This window comes from Diadema antillarum, unplaced genomic scaffold, assembly GCF_040938485.1.
Source record: "Diadema antillarum isolate AM-2024a unplaced genomic scaffold, OU_Dant_1.0 seq00001979_RagTag, whole genome shotgun sequence".
NCBI lineage: Eukaryota > Metazoa > Echinodermata > Echinoidea > Diadematoida > Diadematidae > Diadema > Diadema antillarum.
In genome coordinates this window covers 159,368-178,533 of record NW_027272637.1, presented here as the reverse complement: position 1 = coordinate 178,533, position 19,166 = coordinate 159,368, and the positions used below count along the sequence as shown (strand labels likewise).

The following is a 19,166-nucleotide window of genomic DNA, read 5'->3' as shown; positions in this document are numbered from 1 at the left end:
GCATGTGTGTGTGTGTGTGTGTGCACTACATGAACATGTCGTATGCCGTTAGTGTATGGTGAGTGCTCATCGCGAAATCGGGCACCCCGCTTAAAGGGGCCGTGTTTGCTACTCCCAACCTGTCCCGATTACTGTATACGCTATATATTTCGCGGGGGTTTTATTTTCGCGAATTTCGCGAGTCGAGAGCTAATCGCCAAATTAACAACACACGAAAATATTACCTTCCAAAATGAATCCCTTGCCTTGATGATACGAACATTTCAGTACTAGTATACCATGTCACGGCTCACCGAACAGAAAATACTGGCTAAGCTTGTTTACGCACGTCCACGTCTACTTACGAATACTGTAGAGAGCCAATCCATTATCGCAAGGGGGCCACTCGTCAGAAATTTAGCGCGATGGACTTAACCACTTAAAAAATGTTGAATTCCAACTTACTAGTTCGCAGAGTTTGGTAAGTTTTTTTCATGCAGTGTATAACTAGTATCATTCTTATTTGCTAGTAAGTTGAAAGTTCACACTTTCTTTGCCACTTCATACTTTCTCTGGTCCCCCAATCGCGAATTTAACCACTCGCGAAAATGTGTGACGGCGGCAATTCACGAAAATTTATGTACGCGAAAATTATAGCGTATACAGTATGCGATGAATAATGTATTGCACTAAATCCACACTGTAGAGTGCTTAAAGTGAATACATATGATTATCACCCTGGTCTCTGGATACATATTTCCAACCAGCACTGACAGTGCTTCACTGTTCACTCCCTGGGGAGCATTCCAACCAGTCGCCATTTTACAGGTGTGCACCTGCTGATCAACCAGCATAAACATTCTCATCCTACCGGTTATCCATTTGTACTCCTGGGTGGAGAGCAGCAATGTGGATTAAGTGCTTTGCTGAAGGGCAAACATGTCGGGGTTTGGCAATCATTCATGGGGGCAGGTTAGGAAAACTCAATTTTAACAGAGACATACACTTGCACAAGCATGGTAGTAAAAAGCAGAGAGTCTGCTCTTCCACAGTTTGACCTTTACTCAAAAAATCATATGTGGCGACATTCCATCCATTCTGTGAGGCACATGTCACATGGCCATGTGAGAACCAATCACCTGGCAGAATGGCACGTCTGGCGGAAGTGCTTCGGCCACATCGTCCACCCACTGCCGCGGGAGGCGGAGGGGGCTGAAGTCGGTCACCAGACCCCCAATCTTGTTGCTCTCCACAAACTTGGGGAGAACGTCCTTGGCATGACCAATCAGGAGATGAAAGGAGATGTCCAGAGTGGATAGATCCTGAGGAAAAAGAATAAAAAAACAAAACAAAACCCAATAACGACAACTCACGACCACTGTACTTCATTGTATACAAATACATGTCTAGCGCATATCATATGATACCTAAAAAGAATGCAGCTATCCGATTGGTTGATTGCCCATCACATGACATTCAGTTATAAGTTCCATCGCACACTGTGGCTGTCAGCCATGCAATTTTGTTTGAGCAAAAATGGATAGTGCATGGCTGATGTCACCAATTTCCATTGACTCCCATATCTAAACTCACAACTTAACCCTAACTGCACTTGGGGGGGGGGGGGGGGGGGGGGGGGGGGGCCTCGGAGGCCCCCCCCCTCGACATTTCGCACGATTACTCTGCAACACGCAATGCTCTCGCCGCGATGCTCCAGGACTTTTTTCTTTTGAGTTTCCCGCACATTTTGACACCAAATTTGTGACGCCCGGGGGTACGGTTCTGAAGTTACATGACATTTTGTACATGCACGTGAGGCCAAAAATGGCTAAAAAATGTGATTTTGTGTACAAAGTCAATGCAAATTGAGTTTTTTTCACATGGTTCATATAAATATGCTTATTTTTACTCTCAATGGCTAAAATTAGTTTGTTTTAGGAGTATTATGCTTCAAAAAGTGTTTGTGACAAATTTTGTTACAAAAAACAACAAAAACAAAAGGTCGAAAAAACAAAGAAATACATAAGAAATTCATGAAACAATAAAATAAATAAGAAATTAATTTTGATACCGAATTTTTTTTCAAGTACATTTGCTAAGAATGCCACAAAGAATAATTATACCAAAAATGATCACTTTTGGAGCTTTATTTACTGATTTAGATGAAAGATTCTGATTTCTCGCATAAATTATCATAATTAATCAAAATAAAATAAAAGAAGACTATTTTCTAAAATTTAAAAACACGATCTTGTAGATTACATCGCACACTACCATTGTGCAAAGTTCTGCAGCAATCGCGCGATCCACGGCCGAGATCTTGGGGGGGGCCCTTGAGGCCCCCCCCCAGTCTTTCGAGCTACCAAAATAGTCTTTTTAGGGTTAAGTTTTTGTCCATTTGCATGGCTCTGAAGTCACAATAAACAAACATTCGCCATGCGCACTCAACAATTACAAGCGCGCTTACAAATGCATACTTTTGTCACTCAAATTTGTAAGCGACTTCAACTAATCGGTTATGCGTATGTACTTACACGTTGACCGTGACTGTGCAGCTAATCGTTCATCTTTCACAAAAAATGGTTGCCATTTCTGTGCTAAATTCAAGAATCTGTAAGGACCACATCTGTTGACGTTCGAGTTGTATGAAACAAAGTGTATGGTCTTTACTCGTGTAATGGAACGCCTAGCTTTTGACAGACATATCTCTGAAGTATGTAAAAATTCATTTTATCATTTGTTTAATATTGCACATATTCGGAAGCATTTGACACGGGAAAATACTGAAAAAATCATCCATGTTTTTGTCACAAGCAGATTGGATTATTGTAACAGTTTATTTTATGGCTTACCTGATAATCAATTAGGTAAACTACAAAGGGTGCAAAATGCATACGCTAGATTAGTTTGTAATTCTCCTCGTTTTTCTCATTGTAGTCCATTACTACATGCATTACATTGGTTGCCTGTAAAGCAGAGAATCATATTTAAAACTTTCATGGTACAGCACCAGTGTACATACAGGAACTTGTAGAGTTAAAAACATCATTTCAAATATTCTATCATCTTCGAAGTTCACAGGATCAAACATTATTGAAATATCCATCGGGGAAATCAAAAGTTACTCTTGGTGACAGGGCATTTTAGTACGCTGCACCAAAATTATGGAATAATCTCCCTTTGTTTGTAAGACAAGCAGTTACAATTAATGAGTTTAAGGCCAGGTTAAAAAGTCATCTTTTGAAGTTATGCATTTTCTGTTTGAATTTCTTGTCTGCATGTCATTTTGTAATGCGCAGTAGAGTATATTATTATAGTAGCTGCGCAATATAAATGTCCTTTATTATCATATTATCATTTCACACTCGGTGAAAGACGAGGTGCATTATTCAACTCGGCTTCACCTCTTTGAATAAAGCGCCTCTATCTTTCACCTTGTGCGAAATCTCGTACCATCCCACTCGTTACCATTCACTATTTGTAGGCCTATACTGTAACAATCTAGCACATGCAGAGGTTGTCAAACCATATCAAGAATGCAACGCACTAAAATCAGCTGTGGCATTGAACCGAATGAGGCCGCATTGACTACGAAATGCAAATATGCAGTGCACTCCCATTATAACGAACATGGTTATAACAAAATTCCAGTTACAACGAAGGAAAATGTTGCAGAAATGTTATAGATTCTATGTATCTTTATTGTTTATTTGTTCGGTTATAACGAAATTTTGATATACTGTAAAGGTGGAAATTTTCGCGCATTTCGCGCAACCTGAACTAGCGCGAAAATGAAAGCACGCGAATATCTTTGGTTCACATATGTTCCAGTAGTTGATGTCTTGATTTTGTGGGATTAAAAACATGCGAAACTCTTCTTACCCCGCCAAGCGCAAAAAATTAGTCACGCGAAAATAGCCACTTTTACAGTAACGAAAGAAAACTGCCGGTCCTGAGGACTTCATTATAACGGGAGTCCACTGTAGTTGGATGCAAACACTCTTTGATTGTCCTTCCCTTCCAACCTCAAGAGTCGCGTATCCTTTACCTGCGAGACCTCCTTGAGTCCCTCCAGGAGGAAGTTGAAGTGTCTCATGGTGGCATCGAGGAACTTGGGCACCAGGCAGAAACAGACGTGCAGCGGGACCTCCTGCTTCATGGCCAGCCGCTGTGCAAAGAGGAGCGCCCAGTTATCTTTGGAAAAAAGAGCCCAAAATGACAATAAAATGAAATCACAACCATTGGTCAATTTTGTGCACTTTCTTATCTTTAAAAGGGACCATCACAAAACTTCAAATAAATCACCTTGTGCAAGAGGTACAAAGTATCACTCGAGAATGGGAACTTCTAGGAAAATATTACACAAATTATATCAAATCTGACCACATAAACAGGTTAAAATAAGAGGGGTTTTTGTCAACTCAAATTCAATTGACATACATTGTAGGGAGTAAGCCGTAAAGGCGATAAAATGGAAAGAATTTCTGTATTTCATTCTTTTGTTTTAGGAATTTTAGAATTCATGAGACAAATTCAAGAACCAAATATCATTTTCAATTCTCTTAATTTAAAATAACATTTCAAATTTCAGCCATTTTTGTTAATATTGCCTCTTCTCTAATGTCATTGGAATTGGAATTTGACAGAAGATTCCTAATTTTCTCCATTACTTATTTATTATTATCATTTTTTTTTTTTTACTTTGTTGGGTTTTTTTTCCTTCCTAGAGGTTCTATATCTTTGGCGCTACAAAGACATTACAGAGCTCAGTTGATGATTTTTGCACATTAGTTTGTGTTTCTTATTGGGTTAAAATTGTCTTCTGTTCTTATTGTTACATGGAAGAGCACACACACATGCATGAGAACTTGGTCATTATTGCAACTTACTTTTACTTTTGTGCTTCTGAAGAGAAAAATGAGTTCACTCAAGCGTAAAGTTTCCCTTTTTAATGACCTACCAGGTTGATAGCCAATTGAATTACCTTTAATACGGTATATAAAACATCAACATTTAGCCAAATGTTCTATGAGAAATATGAGCTTGAAAAAGTGTCAACTTTCTTTTTCCGCTGAGTGTATATACTCAAAACAAACAAAAAGTCGCCAGCTATGAATTTTTAGTTAAGACCATATTCTGAAAGAGCAGACTTTAAGCTTTAAGATTATGTATAACTCAAATCAAATGGACTCTCCTAACCTATCTTAATATTGGAAAGAAAGCACAAACTCGGGAAAAGTGTGAACTGAGAAAAGAGGCTCTGAAGTACAGTGTCTATTCAAGCGCTTAATCTTTACCAGACCGTGCTGGCTGTGCGATGAATGGGACAAAAAACAGGAAGTAAACCACCAGAGTAACAACAATGAAGGGATTATCTGATTGAACTGAAATTAAGCATGCCTCATTAACACATTCTGTCCATAATTAATGCCAACTTTCAAAGCAGTAGCACTATCTTTTAAAAAGTTATTAGAGTTGAAAGTGAAGAGTGTGGACAAGGTTTTTCAGAAATGAAAAAGGGATTCTAAAGACACACCTAATCACACTATTGTTCCAAAAATGTTCGAGATGAACTGCTAAAAAACACACTTTCCTGCCCGTTTTATGATACCAAATTTTAGCATAATGTAAAAGAAGACCCGCTCTTTCAGAAAATATGAAAAAGTCAAGTTCGGCTAGGTTGACCCATTTCACTTATTCTCAGTCCTCACGCGAAATCAGTGTGTGCGACTTTATGTTCGTTTTGAGGTGCACGGTCACATATCGTCTGTTGAGAATGAGAAGGGCTTTAAGTCTTCTCGAACACTATGGGTTTTGTGGTCACTTAACGCCCTTATCATTCTCAACCGACGATATGCAGATGAGAAATGAAATAACTACATTCTACCCCTCAAATTGCACATAGAGTTTTAAGGTCTAGAGTTTTAGAGTCTCATGTTTGAGCTCTGCTGTTCCATCAGAATGTGACAATGCTTTCTGCAAATGTGCCAGAACACAAATATCTTCCTCTTGATACTGAAGCCTGGGGAATCCTGTAAAAACTTTCCTCTAATCATGCAGACTTGTCAATAGTGAACTCTAACACCATGTAAGGTGACACTTTCATTGCATTTATAATTCTCCCAGTTTCCATCCAAAGAAAATTTCTCTTTTGCTCATCTTTGCTCCTGGAGGAAAATATTTTCCAGCGGCATGCTCACCTTGCACTCTCTGGTCTCGACTCATCCAGTAGACGATGCCGCCGTTATCGTCTGGGACATTCATCTCTGCCGACAGCACTTTCACCCGCTTCTTGTTGAACTTGAATTCGAGGATGGAGCTTGCCGCCGCCTTCCTCAAATTGTCAACTTTGGCCTGGAGGTCCTGAGGCTCCGCATTCCCACTGTCCTTCTTCGCCTGTTAGTATGAAGAGGCAAGGGGGAAAAAAATGGGAAGATTTATATGAAGGTTTGACAGTCCATGGTTGTGCACTGGGTTTTCAATATATGCAGGAATGGTGTACAAGCCCTTTAAAAGAATGGGTAGATAAAATCCTGCAATCTCAGAGGTCGAGAGCTGTGTGTTGATTTTTACTGGCCACACGCTGCCTCAATGATGATAGTCCCTGTAAACATGTCACATTATGCACTTGTAGAGCTTGCCCACTATTGCAAGCATTCATGCTCTCGGTACGAGACACCTAGTGGCTAGTTCACCATACATCCAGTACAGTAAATATACAGTGCATTCAGTAATTACTGGATGCATGGTTTGCATCTATGTCAAGCCAAAAGGATGTGCATTGAGTAAATCTGCCATCAAGTTACAGGATCTAAAAAGTGATTTCTGGCCAAAAAAAAAGAAAAGAAAAAATTTCCCCCATATCTATAAAACAGATAATGCACATGTCATTTTGTGTGCATGCAATAACTAAGAATATAGTCTAACCCCACTCAGCTTGGCCTCGTGGGCTGAACAGTCCACAGTTATCTTATGCGCACAATTTCAATTGATGCACTAAGACCTGTGCATCATCTGTATAATGTGGCACACGAGGTCCTTCAATGAAACATCTCCTTGGTCTGCCTAGGTGTAGCGAGAGGCATCTATTCAGGAATTTGAATAATGCACACTTAAGTTGCATGGCACATGTGTGCACCACTAAAGTAACACCTCACTTGAAATGTTCAGACAAGGAGTGAAACTACAGTAGTTCTTGAGAGGCGCTAGTTTGATTTAGCTCCCATCCTGATATCTTCTTGTGAGAGCATGGAGAAATCACATCATAGCACACAGTGGCAAAACTTCTTAAAGCTTAAATTCTTGAAATTTAAGTTCCTGGAATTTTGCCAGTGTGACTGCCAATGTCCCAAAAATGTCTTGTGAAACTTCCCAGTGAAACTACAGACATTTCCAAAACTACCTCAGATCTTCTCCAAGTTTTTGAAGTCTAAATGCAGGCAGGTAAAACTTCGGTAATTTTTAAAATGCATTTGTAAAGTGACATTATTTTAGTCATGACAAAAAGGGACAAATTAGATGCGACTACTCAGTACAGCATGTTCTGCCAATGCCTGAGTGATGCACAGTAACTCTGTATTACCTAGTGAACAAAGAAAATGTGACCCCGCTTGACCTCTGCTCACTGCCCATGAGTGCGCATGATCACCAAATTCATTTGCATGTTGCGTAAAGCCAGCATACAGACCAGACTGCTAGCAACAAAATGTTTACATTTGTATGCCATAGGGAGTACTGCAACTGGTGGGTTCATCTGTTCATACAATACCTTTTTGTCTGGAGTCTCCGTTGAGGATCCATCACTGTGGGATCTTTTGGCTGCTCCTCCTTCCTTTCCCATGGCTGATGACAAGCCTGTAAACTGCCACCTACATTTAAAAAAAAACAACAACAAAAAAACAAGGATATCATCAAACAAATATGGGCAAGTCCAAGATATCGCGCACCTTACGCATGGGACATTCAGAGATTTCAAACCTCTGAAAAATAATGAAGGAGCACTTGGATTTTACTGTTTATCATCAGGAGGACTGGTAGCCCTGAGAAGAATATTGTGCTTAAGTTTGATGTCATTTGACCATGGGTTAATTATTTTATTAAGAAAAATATGGCAACTTACGTATGGGACCAGAGAAAAACTGGATTTTTCAAAATAAAGTTTGAATTGAAAATTCTCTGAAAGTACCTTACTGATCAAGTTCTGTTTAGAAGTGAAGAAAGGTACAATACTGAAGTATCTTTCAGCAAAGTTTCACTGCAAAAGAATAAAGCATATTTTCGTGAAGTTGGTTTAATTAACGAAAGTACACCTTACGTATGGGACATGGCTCAACTTACGTATGGGACATTTGTCTTTAGTGCACAAGTGTATTCATGGGAATGACCTTAAATTTCCCCATAGTGTCATATTCAGTTCCACAAATCATACTACAACATGTAACAAATGAAATAGACTTCCAAGTGGGTACTTCCCCGGTTCAGGTACCTAACAAAAGCTAAAATAAGACAAATAAAAGTAATTACCAATTTACAATTAAATGTCTTAGTTCAAAATGGATTCCATCATGCATTAACACTGTCCTCATGATGTCTGGTATACAGATACAGTATACATATACTGACACTCTATTTCTAGCCCATTTGTAATACTCTGGTCAATATTTTTTATCAAATGAAAAAAAAAAAATGTGCAAATTCTAGCTTGTGACCTTGATGTAGCATACGTGCACATGTACCATGACTAATTTGTAGTCTTAATAATTTTAACTGTAAAATCAAATGTCATGTACAGTGTAATTTGCAAATTTTATACAGTTTGAAGTGGGTACTTTCAGTAGTTCTAGGCTTACCTTGCAAGTTGTCTAAGTTTTTATAGAGCTTTATAATTGTTTGAAATGCAGCACAAAACACAACAACAACAAGAGTAACTCATTTTGCTCTGTAATCATCATGTTTTGCCATGTGAATTTTAGCTTCTGCAAAATCAATCAAATTTTAATGAAACTTTTAGATTTTAAAAGCTGTGGTAGAACAAAGAGATAGAAGAATGTATGTACCAATGCTGGCACACTTTTTTTCAAATTGCTTGGTCTATGCTACCAAAGATGACAAAATTAGTGTTTACTTTGTACATGCTTGTGTAGTGATACAGGAAAGATTATCATTAATTGTATATTCAAATCTTAAGGGAAAATGTAATTCTAGATTTGAAACACTTCAGTAATTCACTGATCTGAAACTTACAATTTTGATAAATTCTAATAACCTCATTTGATCATACACTACCAGATTGGAATGCATGTTGATAATTGTGTAGATGTGGGGACCGTCTACAAAGTAAGTATGAGTTGATGAAGGTGTCTCAGAGCACATCTGTCTCTTCAAACACAAAATAGAAAAGAAAATTGAATTCCCTATTTGTTTGTGTAATTTGTGTTTTTAGCACTCCAACCACAGAACCAGTATTGATATTGTGGTTCATGGCAATGTAAACTACAAAAGTCTTCATTTTACAGGATTTTCAGAAATCATGTTCATGACCTTGATAAGTCATGATATATTCTGAGGGTGTGCAGTTGAAATATTAAACATCATATCAAAATAAAAAGTATTCTCGTAGGGTTTTTCCTTTGCTATCAACTCTAGTAATGACATTGAAGTTACCTGCTGTCACCTTGATTAATTTTTCTTTTCAGTAAGATCGGTAATGTTGTCATTGATGAGCACCACAAGCACAATTGTTTTGATTTCCCTTTTGAGGCTGTACAGCCTGTAGTACATGCTGAACAGTGTACTGCACCTAAAATGACACTCAGAAAATCCCATTCTCTTGGACAAAGTCATTTTGTAGAGAGGTAAAGTTGAAAATGATAACTGAATTAAGAAAATGTCCAATATCAATATGTTAAAAGGAGGAATGTTAATTTAAGGCCAGCTGCCCAGCCTGTATTGAAAATAATAAAATACATATATAAATGAATATTCTTTATTTTCCTTTCTTAATCATAGAAAGACTCAATAATGCTGTTCTTACACTCTCCCTGAGGTCAACTGAGTAGGAGAGGCAGATATATAGACATATCCTTCAGAGTAGGTGCAAAGATATCCATTAACCAAACAAATGTAAGGACATAATAGCATCCATGTCAAAAGGCGGTTTTCCCATTCACTTTGCATGTAATGTCCCATACGTAAGGCATTTGTCCCATACGTAAGCAAACTTTAATTAGTTATAAGATGAAGGACTAATTAAATTTTGACATTTAGTTTTGCTAATCTGGAGTTGAAATTAATAAATTAGAACTTCCTAAAGTTTGATTGGTCAATGTTAGAAATCTTAAGAAAAAACTTAAAAAAACATACTCAAATCCTTACGTATGGGACACTTCGTTCTGGGAAAGTGCATAATTTGCATAATTAATGTGCTGACCTTGTCTTACCAACTGGAAATTATACTAGCTCATACAGGGGTCATGTCCATAAAGAAACTAGGTCAAGGACAAATTCAACTGATTTTAGATGAATATTTTTAATTTGTCCCATACGTAAGGTTTATTTTTACTTTATGCAAATTAAGGCCATATTTCTTGCATAAATTTGCATAATTCAATATTTTCTTTGCTGGAAATATATGATTTAACTCTTTGGCTACAACATGATATCAATAACTTTTTGATTAGATCAAGATGAATTTTGAGCATCTGAGGGGACATTATCTTGGACTTGCCCATATACTTTTGATGGCAAAAATACTTTTCTGTTTTTCTAAGAAATGTGGAGGCTTCACATACTAAGCATATTAAACAAAATTTAATAAAAATATATTTTGCTAAAATAGTTATTTACAAAAATCACACATTTCATGTAAAAAACATATACTATATCTTGTAAAATTCATTAGTTGAGACCTCTTGCAAATACACTGTATAACCATTAACCTTGCAATAAATTTATGTATTCTGAGCAGGAAATCTACTTGTAGACTTTGAAATTTGGCAAACATTTTGCATCCTACACTACAGATGAAGCAAACACAAAGCTCAACCGTGACTATAAGCAGAAGTATTATCACATACAATTAATGCTGCATTTACACCTTTTTTCGGCAGCCTTAGCAGCCCTGCATGCCCGACACATAATGCGCCATGGGTTTATAAGACATTTTCCTATTTTCCCATCTTCGTATTCTAGTCTTGTTCATTCCAGTCCTCATCCCTGTCAACATGCCTTATAGCTACCACCTGCTGTTCTCACAACGTCTGGTCAGGCTAGACTACCAATATTTTCCGTCACGGCCTGATACGGACCACCTCCAAGTTTTGTTATGGTCTATTACGTGTTGCCATGTTTTGTTGCATTCACCCATTTTACTACGGCATACTAGGTTTCTCATTAGCACCGGGACTGCCCTGGCAACTTTTATCACAGTTTAAAAATCAGAACTAGCATTGACAGCAACCACAGCCTGTTAAGTTTGTCTATCCTGTGTCAACAGGTTGTCTCACGTCCATCCCGTTTTGTCCACAGTGGCCTGAAACGTGACTGCTGTGGCCGCCGGGAAGATGGTGTAAACGCAGCATTGCTCAAAATCAGTAGTGAGATTACAGATTCCCAGCGCTCTCACACAAAAACAGTGATAAACTTAAAATGTACACTATTTAACTCATTTGACGAAATTCACCAAAGTCTGTATTAAGTACATTGCACTCAGATTTAGAAATTATAAATTTCAAAACACATATGTATAAAGGTAATAACTAGAATGTATTATGCCTTTTTTGTCACATTTGAAACAAAGCAACAACAACAAAATTATCACCTATCTTTTTAAAAGTAGGTGAAATGTTTTTTCTTACTTAATGATACAGGAGACAGATCTCAAGAACTTGCTTCTGGTCAAGACTTGCCCTCTGATACAACTAGCCAGCATTCAGCAGTAATCCATCCACACCTGTCAGGGAGAAGCATTTTACACAAAGTTTGAACATTACAGATCAGTAAACATGGTTATACTTCACCAAATTATATTCGGCTCATGAATGTTTACCATAATGAGTGTACATGTATACAAATTTCAATAAATGAATTACATACTAATGTGGTGCTTCATGTTTTATTAAGGAAAGGTGAGAAGAAAATAAAATCAATGCTTAGAACATGTTGCCTAAAAGAGGCCTACATCTGTACTACCTGCAGTTCCATTTGACATATACATGGTATAATATTTCATTACTGTCCTACATTCCTTGCTAAACTGTCCATTGTAGATTGGATTCAATTGCCAAGTATAATCATTTTGACTAAGAAAGCCAACATTCTGAAGCGGTTCTTAGGGTGCAATTTACAAATCACTTCAAGATCTTGTAGCAGTATTGGTACTTGGCACTTGGTGGCATTCCTCTAAAAGACCCCAGGCTGAGTTTAAACTGGAGGTGGGAGCAGAGGGTGGACTCAGTTAAGAGAAAAGTTATCTAAAACAGCGGTCTTGAATTTGGCTGAATCAGTTTGGGATATGTACATAGGTGTCGCCATATTATACTTTGAGGAAGACTGTTCCACGCCCTTGAAGTTCGAAGGAAGAAAAGAAGAGTTCTTCTTATCTGGGTTGCTATTTTGGTACTACAAACTGGTTTGAATGTCCCCGTCCACTTCTATCTGGTTTAGGACAAATAATGTATGGCCTGTATAGTGTATGTCAAGTTCTCTTCATAGCATCTTGTGGAAACAGGACACATGACATACTTCCCGTCTGTGTTGGAATTGAGTTCCATTTGAGCGAACTAAAAAGCTGGGTGACATTCGCTTCCCTCTCATATATGTTTGTTACTAAACAAGCTGCCTGTCTCTGAACTTGTTTGGAGGAGGAAATATGATATCTCTCACAATTCTTGTGTTTTGTTCTGTTTTGTTAATTGTTTGTTTCTCTGTTGAGTTGGAGGCGGGTGGGGTGGGAAGGGGGACTGATTTCAGAGTTGAAAGTTGCTACAGAAGGTACACTTGTACAACAATGTAAATTCATATAGCTGTATTAGACCGATAAATCTGCCTCTTGTTCGGTGGTCTCTTGTTAATTGTACGGTCAGTAGTATGGTCATCCCGAACAACAGATATCTTGCATTCATTCTGCTGTGCAGACTGTGGGATCTATCTGCACACACACAAAGTCAGCGGTTTGAACAAGACTGCTGCCTTTTGCAGGTGAGCAGACCCTGAAGAACATGTACCCGATAAAGATTGCAAATCACGAAATTGATGAGCTTGACTCGTCTTAGCAGTTGTGTATGCCCTTTTTTGTGATCTCCTTGAGGCCCTATATTATCGGTGCGAGATCTTACCATAATCGAGCAGTGCGTGCGAATTCAAGTACCTATCAGGCACCGCGGGTCGACATCGGGTCTTCTGGCACTGTACTGTGTACTCGTATGTGAGATTTCGCATTGGGATGCATGCAGTGTGTGTGAATGTGTCAACGTGCGTGTGCGTGATGAAAGCTCTGATGGTACGTCACATGGTTGCTCTAACGACCTTCCCTGTGCGGCACGGCGTGATCGAGCGCAAGCAGACCCTAGACAAACAGCGTGCTGTGCATTGGCACACAACGGAATGCAACGAGTGATAAACTTCCGCGCTTCAGTCATGATTTTAAATGAATGAATTTTGCGTTATATCTTAAGCAGGAAATGGCTAATTAACCTATTGCAGAGAACATATGTCCACTCATGCCCTTGGTAAAATAATTCTGTGAAATGATAATTAAAAAAAACAAAATCTTATCCCCATTTGTCAGCCTGTCAGTGTTTATTTCGTCTACATAGTTACCGTTTAACAAGCCCGACCAGACACCGTGCAAAGTGTGTACATGTATAACTGATTTACGGGCAGCCACTACATGGACACACACACACATACACAAGCCTCACCCGCGTGGTTGGATTGCGCGATTTGTGATGGGGTCGGATCGGGATGGATTAAGAGGCATGAAAATATTAAAGTAACTGTTGTGGCGAGCTGGCGCGAGCTAGGACCCAAAATGGAATCTATTATATTACAAGACTAATTAATTTACTGCCAACTTTCTCACACTGTAATTTGCGCCCTGATCATGGCAACTTTCTGCGATGCAACATTATACATGTAATAACAGCTCGATGATTCTGCAGCGCAGCAAAGGAACGCGAAATCGTGATCGCACAATGTTTTCGATGTGTAAGCTAGCTCTGCAGAAGCACAGTGAGTGAGGCGGGCTTTTAGTGACCTTATCACTTGTCAAAACGGAGTTCCATACAGCAAGAGAAGCTCGCCAGCTGCTCAGTGTGTGGTGGTTCATGGGATATCACCTTGGCATACGGCGAATGAGGTACCGATATTTCACATTAATTTAAGGCCGTAAAGTGCACAACTGCCGATTTTTTTCCTACAATACTTTTCAAAAAGACACTCAAGACTTCAGAGGTGCTCATGAGGGGGAGAGTGCCTCATGAGACGGAGCCCCCCTCATCATGCTCTTCTTCTTCTTCTTCCGATAAAGTGCTGCCCTCACATGGTCGAGGATGAGCAGATTTTCTGGACTGATAGACGGGGCTAGATAATTGCATGTCGAAAAACAAATCGCACACAAGTACCCGGTACTTGAAGTAAATAAGTTAGGTAGGGATTTTTCATTGACAATGTGAAACATTGGACCTGGCACCAGCCATTTATCACTAGACTGTAGACACTCTAGTCTCTACTGTATGCTGCACAGTATAACTTAACCGGGTTTATAAGTACAGATTCACAAACACATTATCTGTAAATAAACTTATAATAGTTTTACCGTGAGATGCGAGGGTGACCATGGCATGGGGGTTTCTACTACTTGGTATCGGTTCTCCCACGAGAATTGGACTCAGTCCAAGGGGTGGGACCACGGCACAATCAATGACCGAATGTAAATTAGTAAACTAAATTTACTCCACTGTCCTTTACTAGATCTAGACTAGACTTCTAGACCCTAACGACTATAGTGCTAGGCCGACCTCTCTTCGTCATTTCGGCTTTGAACATGAGTATAAGTTTATAAGTTAGTTTATGCAGTTCTCTAGACTCAGGGTCAGCTCATCATCAATTTCAGCGCTGGGCTAGGGTACGGTTAAGAGGGGGGGGGGGGGGGATGCTAATTACTAACACAACTCACCACCCGCCTTGGATGCAGTAGAAGCATGAGAAGCGACTTCACTTCTGCACTGCAGCATGCAAAGCCAGCAAAGGGAAGATGCGTTTTGGTACGATGTCAGCGACAACTTCGCGCAATTTATAGCAGAGTCTCTTGGCCAGCCCTAGTCAGTCAGACGTTCCTTGTGACTTGTGTGGTGAGCAGGTTTTTCTAAGTCCTCGCTGATGTTTCTCCTTTCTTCGATCTCCAGCTTTGCAGCTCACAGCTCGCAGGTCCCTTGCTGTTTTGTGTATACACACAACAACACGTGCGGATGAAGCTATCAGCATGAGAACTGTTGTGTAACGTGCAAACGCCAAACTTACGAAACGTAGTCTCAGTACAAGTGACGATAAGCCGCTACTTGTACGAAATAAAAAGTAATCCAACTACTGCCCGACTTCCATGACAGCGAAACATTTTTTGTTGACAGTTTCTTTGGCCTAACAATTTTGCCACGATTTTTTCAAAAAAATGAATAAAGAATAAGGCTCAAAGATTTGACCGTACACAATTGATAACTTTATAATTGTTGCGACAACTTAATCAAAGGCTACATATAATTCTTCAGTCGTAAATAATCATAACTGAATTACACACGCACTGACCTAGCTCAGGTCAGTGGACACACGAAATAACAACAACAACCGTCGGTTGAGAACAAGTTAGTGGTCATGACCTAGTACCTGGGGCCCGTTGCATAAAAGTTACTATTTTGGTAACTTTGCCATCCAATGGTAACTTCCATGGAATCCTTGATTTTGATTGGCTGTTGAATATTGTTGTCATGGTATAGTTACCACAATAGTATCTTTTATGCAACAGACCCCTCGAAATTGGACAATTTTTTTTTCTTAAATTAGGCTAATTAGCATAATAATTCAGTTAGCATACGTTACAATCTGTAATGGATTTGTTGTTTTAATCAAAGAAGCCAGAAAACAAGGATAATATACAGGTTTTCAAGAGTTTTATATGACGAGGAATCCATTCATAACAACAATTATATTTCTATTTTCTAAAAGATGCTGTGTCCTAAACTTGCAAATTAGCATAATTAGCTGATTTGCATATGTATACTAGGTTTTTGGCGTGGAATAACTGTTCAGTAAAAAAAAAAAAAAAAAAAAAAAAAAAAAAAAAAAAAAAAGCTTGTTAGGTTTTTGTATCAAATCATAATTGAAATATAATAGTCTTGTACACCTACGGGGGGAAACAGGGAGATATAAGCTTTCAAATACAGTGAATATGAGAATAATTACTTTTTGGTGTAGTGTACTTACTGGCAATAAACTTAATTGTCTTGTACACGTTCTTGATGCATGATGATGTTGAGAATTTGTTTGTTTTTGTTTGTTTGTTTTTTGCTCCAGGTAGTGGATTCAAAACGTTCAGTCAATCTTATTTAAGAGTGGTTTTGGAGGGTGTTGGGATTTATAAGCAGGAAATTTTGGATGTCACATGGTTGAAACATATACACTAGATCTTCGGCTGAAGGATATTGATACTTGACAAGTACGGCTGAGTGATGTAAATGATAACGGTCAGTGTTTGAATTATAGAATTCTAAAAGAATCGTTAGCTTTTGAGCCATATCTTGTTAAATGTGATCGTGAGGATAGTAGATAGTAAATTTCGCTGCGGGAGCCATCGTCTCCCCATTGTTATTGGGCGTTATGAAGGATTACCAAGGTCATGCAGATTGTGTACTTCGTATAGTGTTGGTTTGATTGGTGATGAGTTTCCTATGTTCCAGTGCGAGTACTTTTCCGAGGAACGGAAAGTTTATATTCCAAAGAAATGCAGTATATAATTAGGCCAAATACTTTGAAATTGAATGCGTTATTCAATACTAAAATATGAAGGTGCTGTTTAAACTTGCCAAGTTTGTTAGAGTATAATATTACAAAAGTTTCGTTCATAATTCTTGGAAAAAGTTTATACCTTTTTTTACCTCTTTATATGTATATCTAAATTATTTAATGTTCTCTATATCCTTGTTGTTAAGTAGTATCTCATCTCATGCGGGTTTTTTTTTTTTTTCAAATCTGCTATTTTGTGATTGTTTTATGCTGTATACAACATTGTAAATATGTTACATTTCTCATACTCCGGAACGGGTCGGAAGAAATGAAGTTCAAACTTCAAACTTCAGATGGTTACCATATCCATGACGTGGAAAAGTTGTGTAGTAGATGTATTTGTTGGTGTGGCTTTTTTTTTCGTTGTTGAATCGTGTTCACTACAATAGATGGGTAATTAAAGCGTCTAAGTTCTATTCTCATGCCATGTGAGTGGTTACATTAAAATCATTAAAGAAGTGTTAAGCGTACATGTTTCCATGGTAGGGGATGGATAGATGTGTGCGCATTGATTCTTTTGTGATGGATGAAAACAATAATGATGTTTCAGCGCCATCTGTGGGATCATTTCGAAACCGTCTAACGGTTGATCACAGTGGCTAGTTATTTTCGTCATATTTTCTATGTGCTTGTAAATATCTGTAAATAAATTGTATTATAATGTCAATAGCACCAGTCCGCAAGAATCTTCAGTCTATTGAAGGAGGCAGACTTAATCAGAAGAAGAAGAAGAAGAACAACGCTAAATAGAGCTTATAATATTTTTTATGTCACCCTGGGAGACAAAAAAAGTGGAGTCTTTGTTATGCAGAGTATAATTAGACACATTTAATGTTATGCTATTAGTACCGTTTTTACTTACTATGAATATAACAATACTCATGTAATGATGATGATACTTATTAATATCGTATCATTTTCATAATATTCATTTCTTTATCATTATAATTTTCCTCGGGTTTTTTTCCCTCACTATTGTCGCCATCATTATCATCAGCATTATTTCAGTTTGTTTACAGACTTTCCGCATAAGCGGTAATTGTTGTCATTTCACTCCTGCAGATACTTATAATGATACCAGGGCAAAGAAATGATGTTATCATGTTGAAATTCCTTCTTTCCCTGTTCAGGACTTCTGAAGGTCGTGTTTTCCATTTTTGGTTCTATATAATAGGACTCGTCCTTTGAAAATATTTTGTATGGCGTAATCCTGAAAATTTGGAGGTTGTAATTTCCCCTGAAATTGCTATCACAGTATTTTCAAGGCCTTGGAATTAAAAAAGGTTGTAAACCATAAGATAAGAGGTCATAAAACGCTATGTTTATGAAATATGATATAAGGATGACTGCAGTGAATGGTAACTCTACCACTTCTTGACCGGTCAATCTGTACCATTTTTCATTGTTATTATTATTATTTATTTTTTTATTTTTTTATTTATTTATTTTTTTTTTTGTGGGGGGGGGGGGGGATAACCCATCACTATCATAATTGCAACAGTTGGAATTCCGCTGCTACCCCCTGAACACCATACTAACAGTCCCCTAAATTCCAGCCGGGCAAATAGGAAAATTTGCATAGTATAGTATGCAAATTAGCACCTCATGAGAAAAAAAATCTCGGCTACCATTTATTCGATTTCAACAATCTAATCAGCCAAACTTACATTTGATAGGTCACAGAACACGATGAATGCCTTTTCGAATTGATCATAAAAACATTTGCATAGAATACAAGTTAGCTGTTGCTGTAAAAAAAAAAATGTTAAAAAAATGCAAATTTGAATTGCCATACATATTAGTATCTATAGTACGATGAAGTATTGCCTATATGTTTTCACTGTATTTCTGCAGTTACAGGGAACAAACTGATGATGGTGTAGTTACACGAAGATCAGGTACACTGAAGTCAATCAATTATAGGAAGTGAAAAAAAAGATATGCAAAGTTGTCATGAGTGCAAATTATTATAACCGAGAGGTTAAATTTAACCACTATGGGATTCGAGATCAGCTTATGAGGTCCTATTATGATATCGTTAATCTGCAGTAGCGTTCTGGACGAATCAGATTATCTATTAGAGACGAATAAAAAAATCATGAAGCCTATATAATAGTGACAACAATAAAACA

The 19,166-nt window shown here is 38.0% G+C and overlaps 1 protein-coding gene across 1 annotated transcript in view; it reads right to left on the bottom strand.

The window, feature by feature from the left end:
* Window positions 1-19,166, bottom strand: part of LOC139713468 (deoxyribodipyrimidine photo-lyase-like) — a gene marked incomplete at its 3' end in the record, with an annotated part of 40,441 nt that overhangs the window by 8,401 nt on the left and 12,874 nt on the right. Inside the window, exons 2-5 of the mRNA XM_071625195.1 lie at window positions 7,748-7,847; window positions 6,180-6,375; window positions 4,028-4,173; window positions 1,119-1,301 (exon numbers count right to left, since the gene is read on the bottom strand). Coding sequence (XP_071481296.1) covers window positions 1,119-1,301; window positions 4,028-4,173; window positions 6,180-6,375; window positions 7,748-7,847 — 625 coding nt within the window. The remainder of the gene's footprint in view (window positions 1-1,118; window positions 1,302-4,027; window positions 4,174-6,179; window positions 6,376-7,747; window positions 7,848-19,166) is intronic.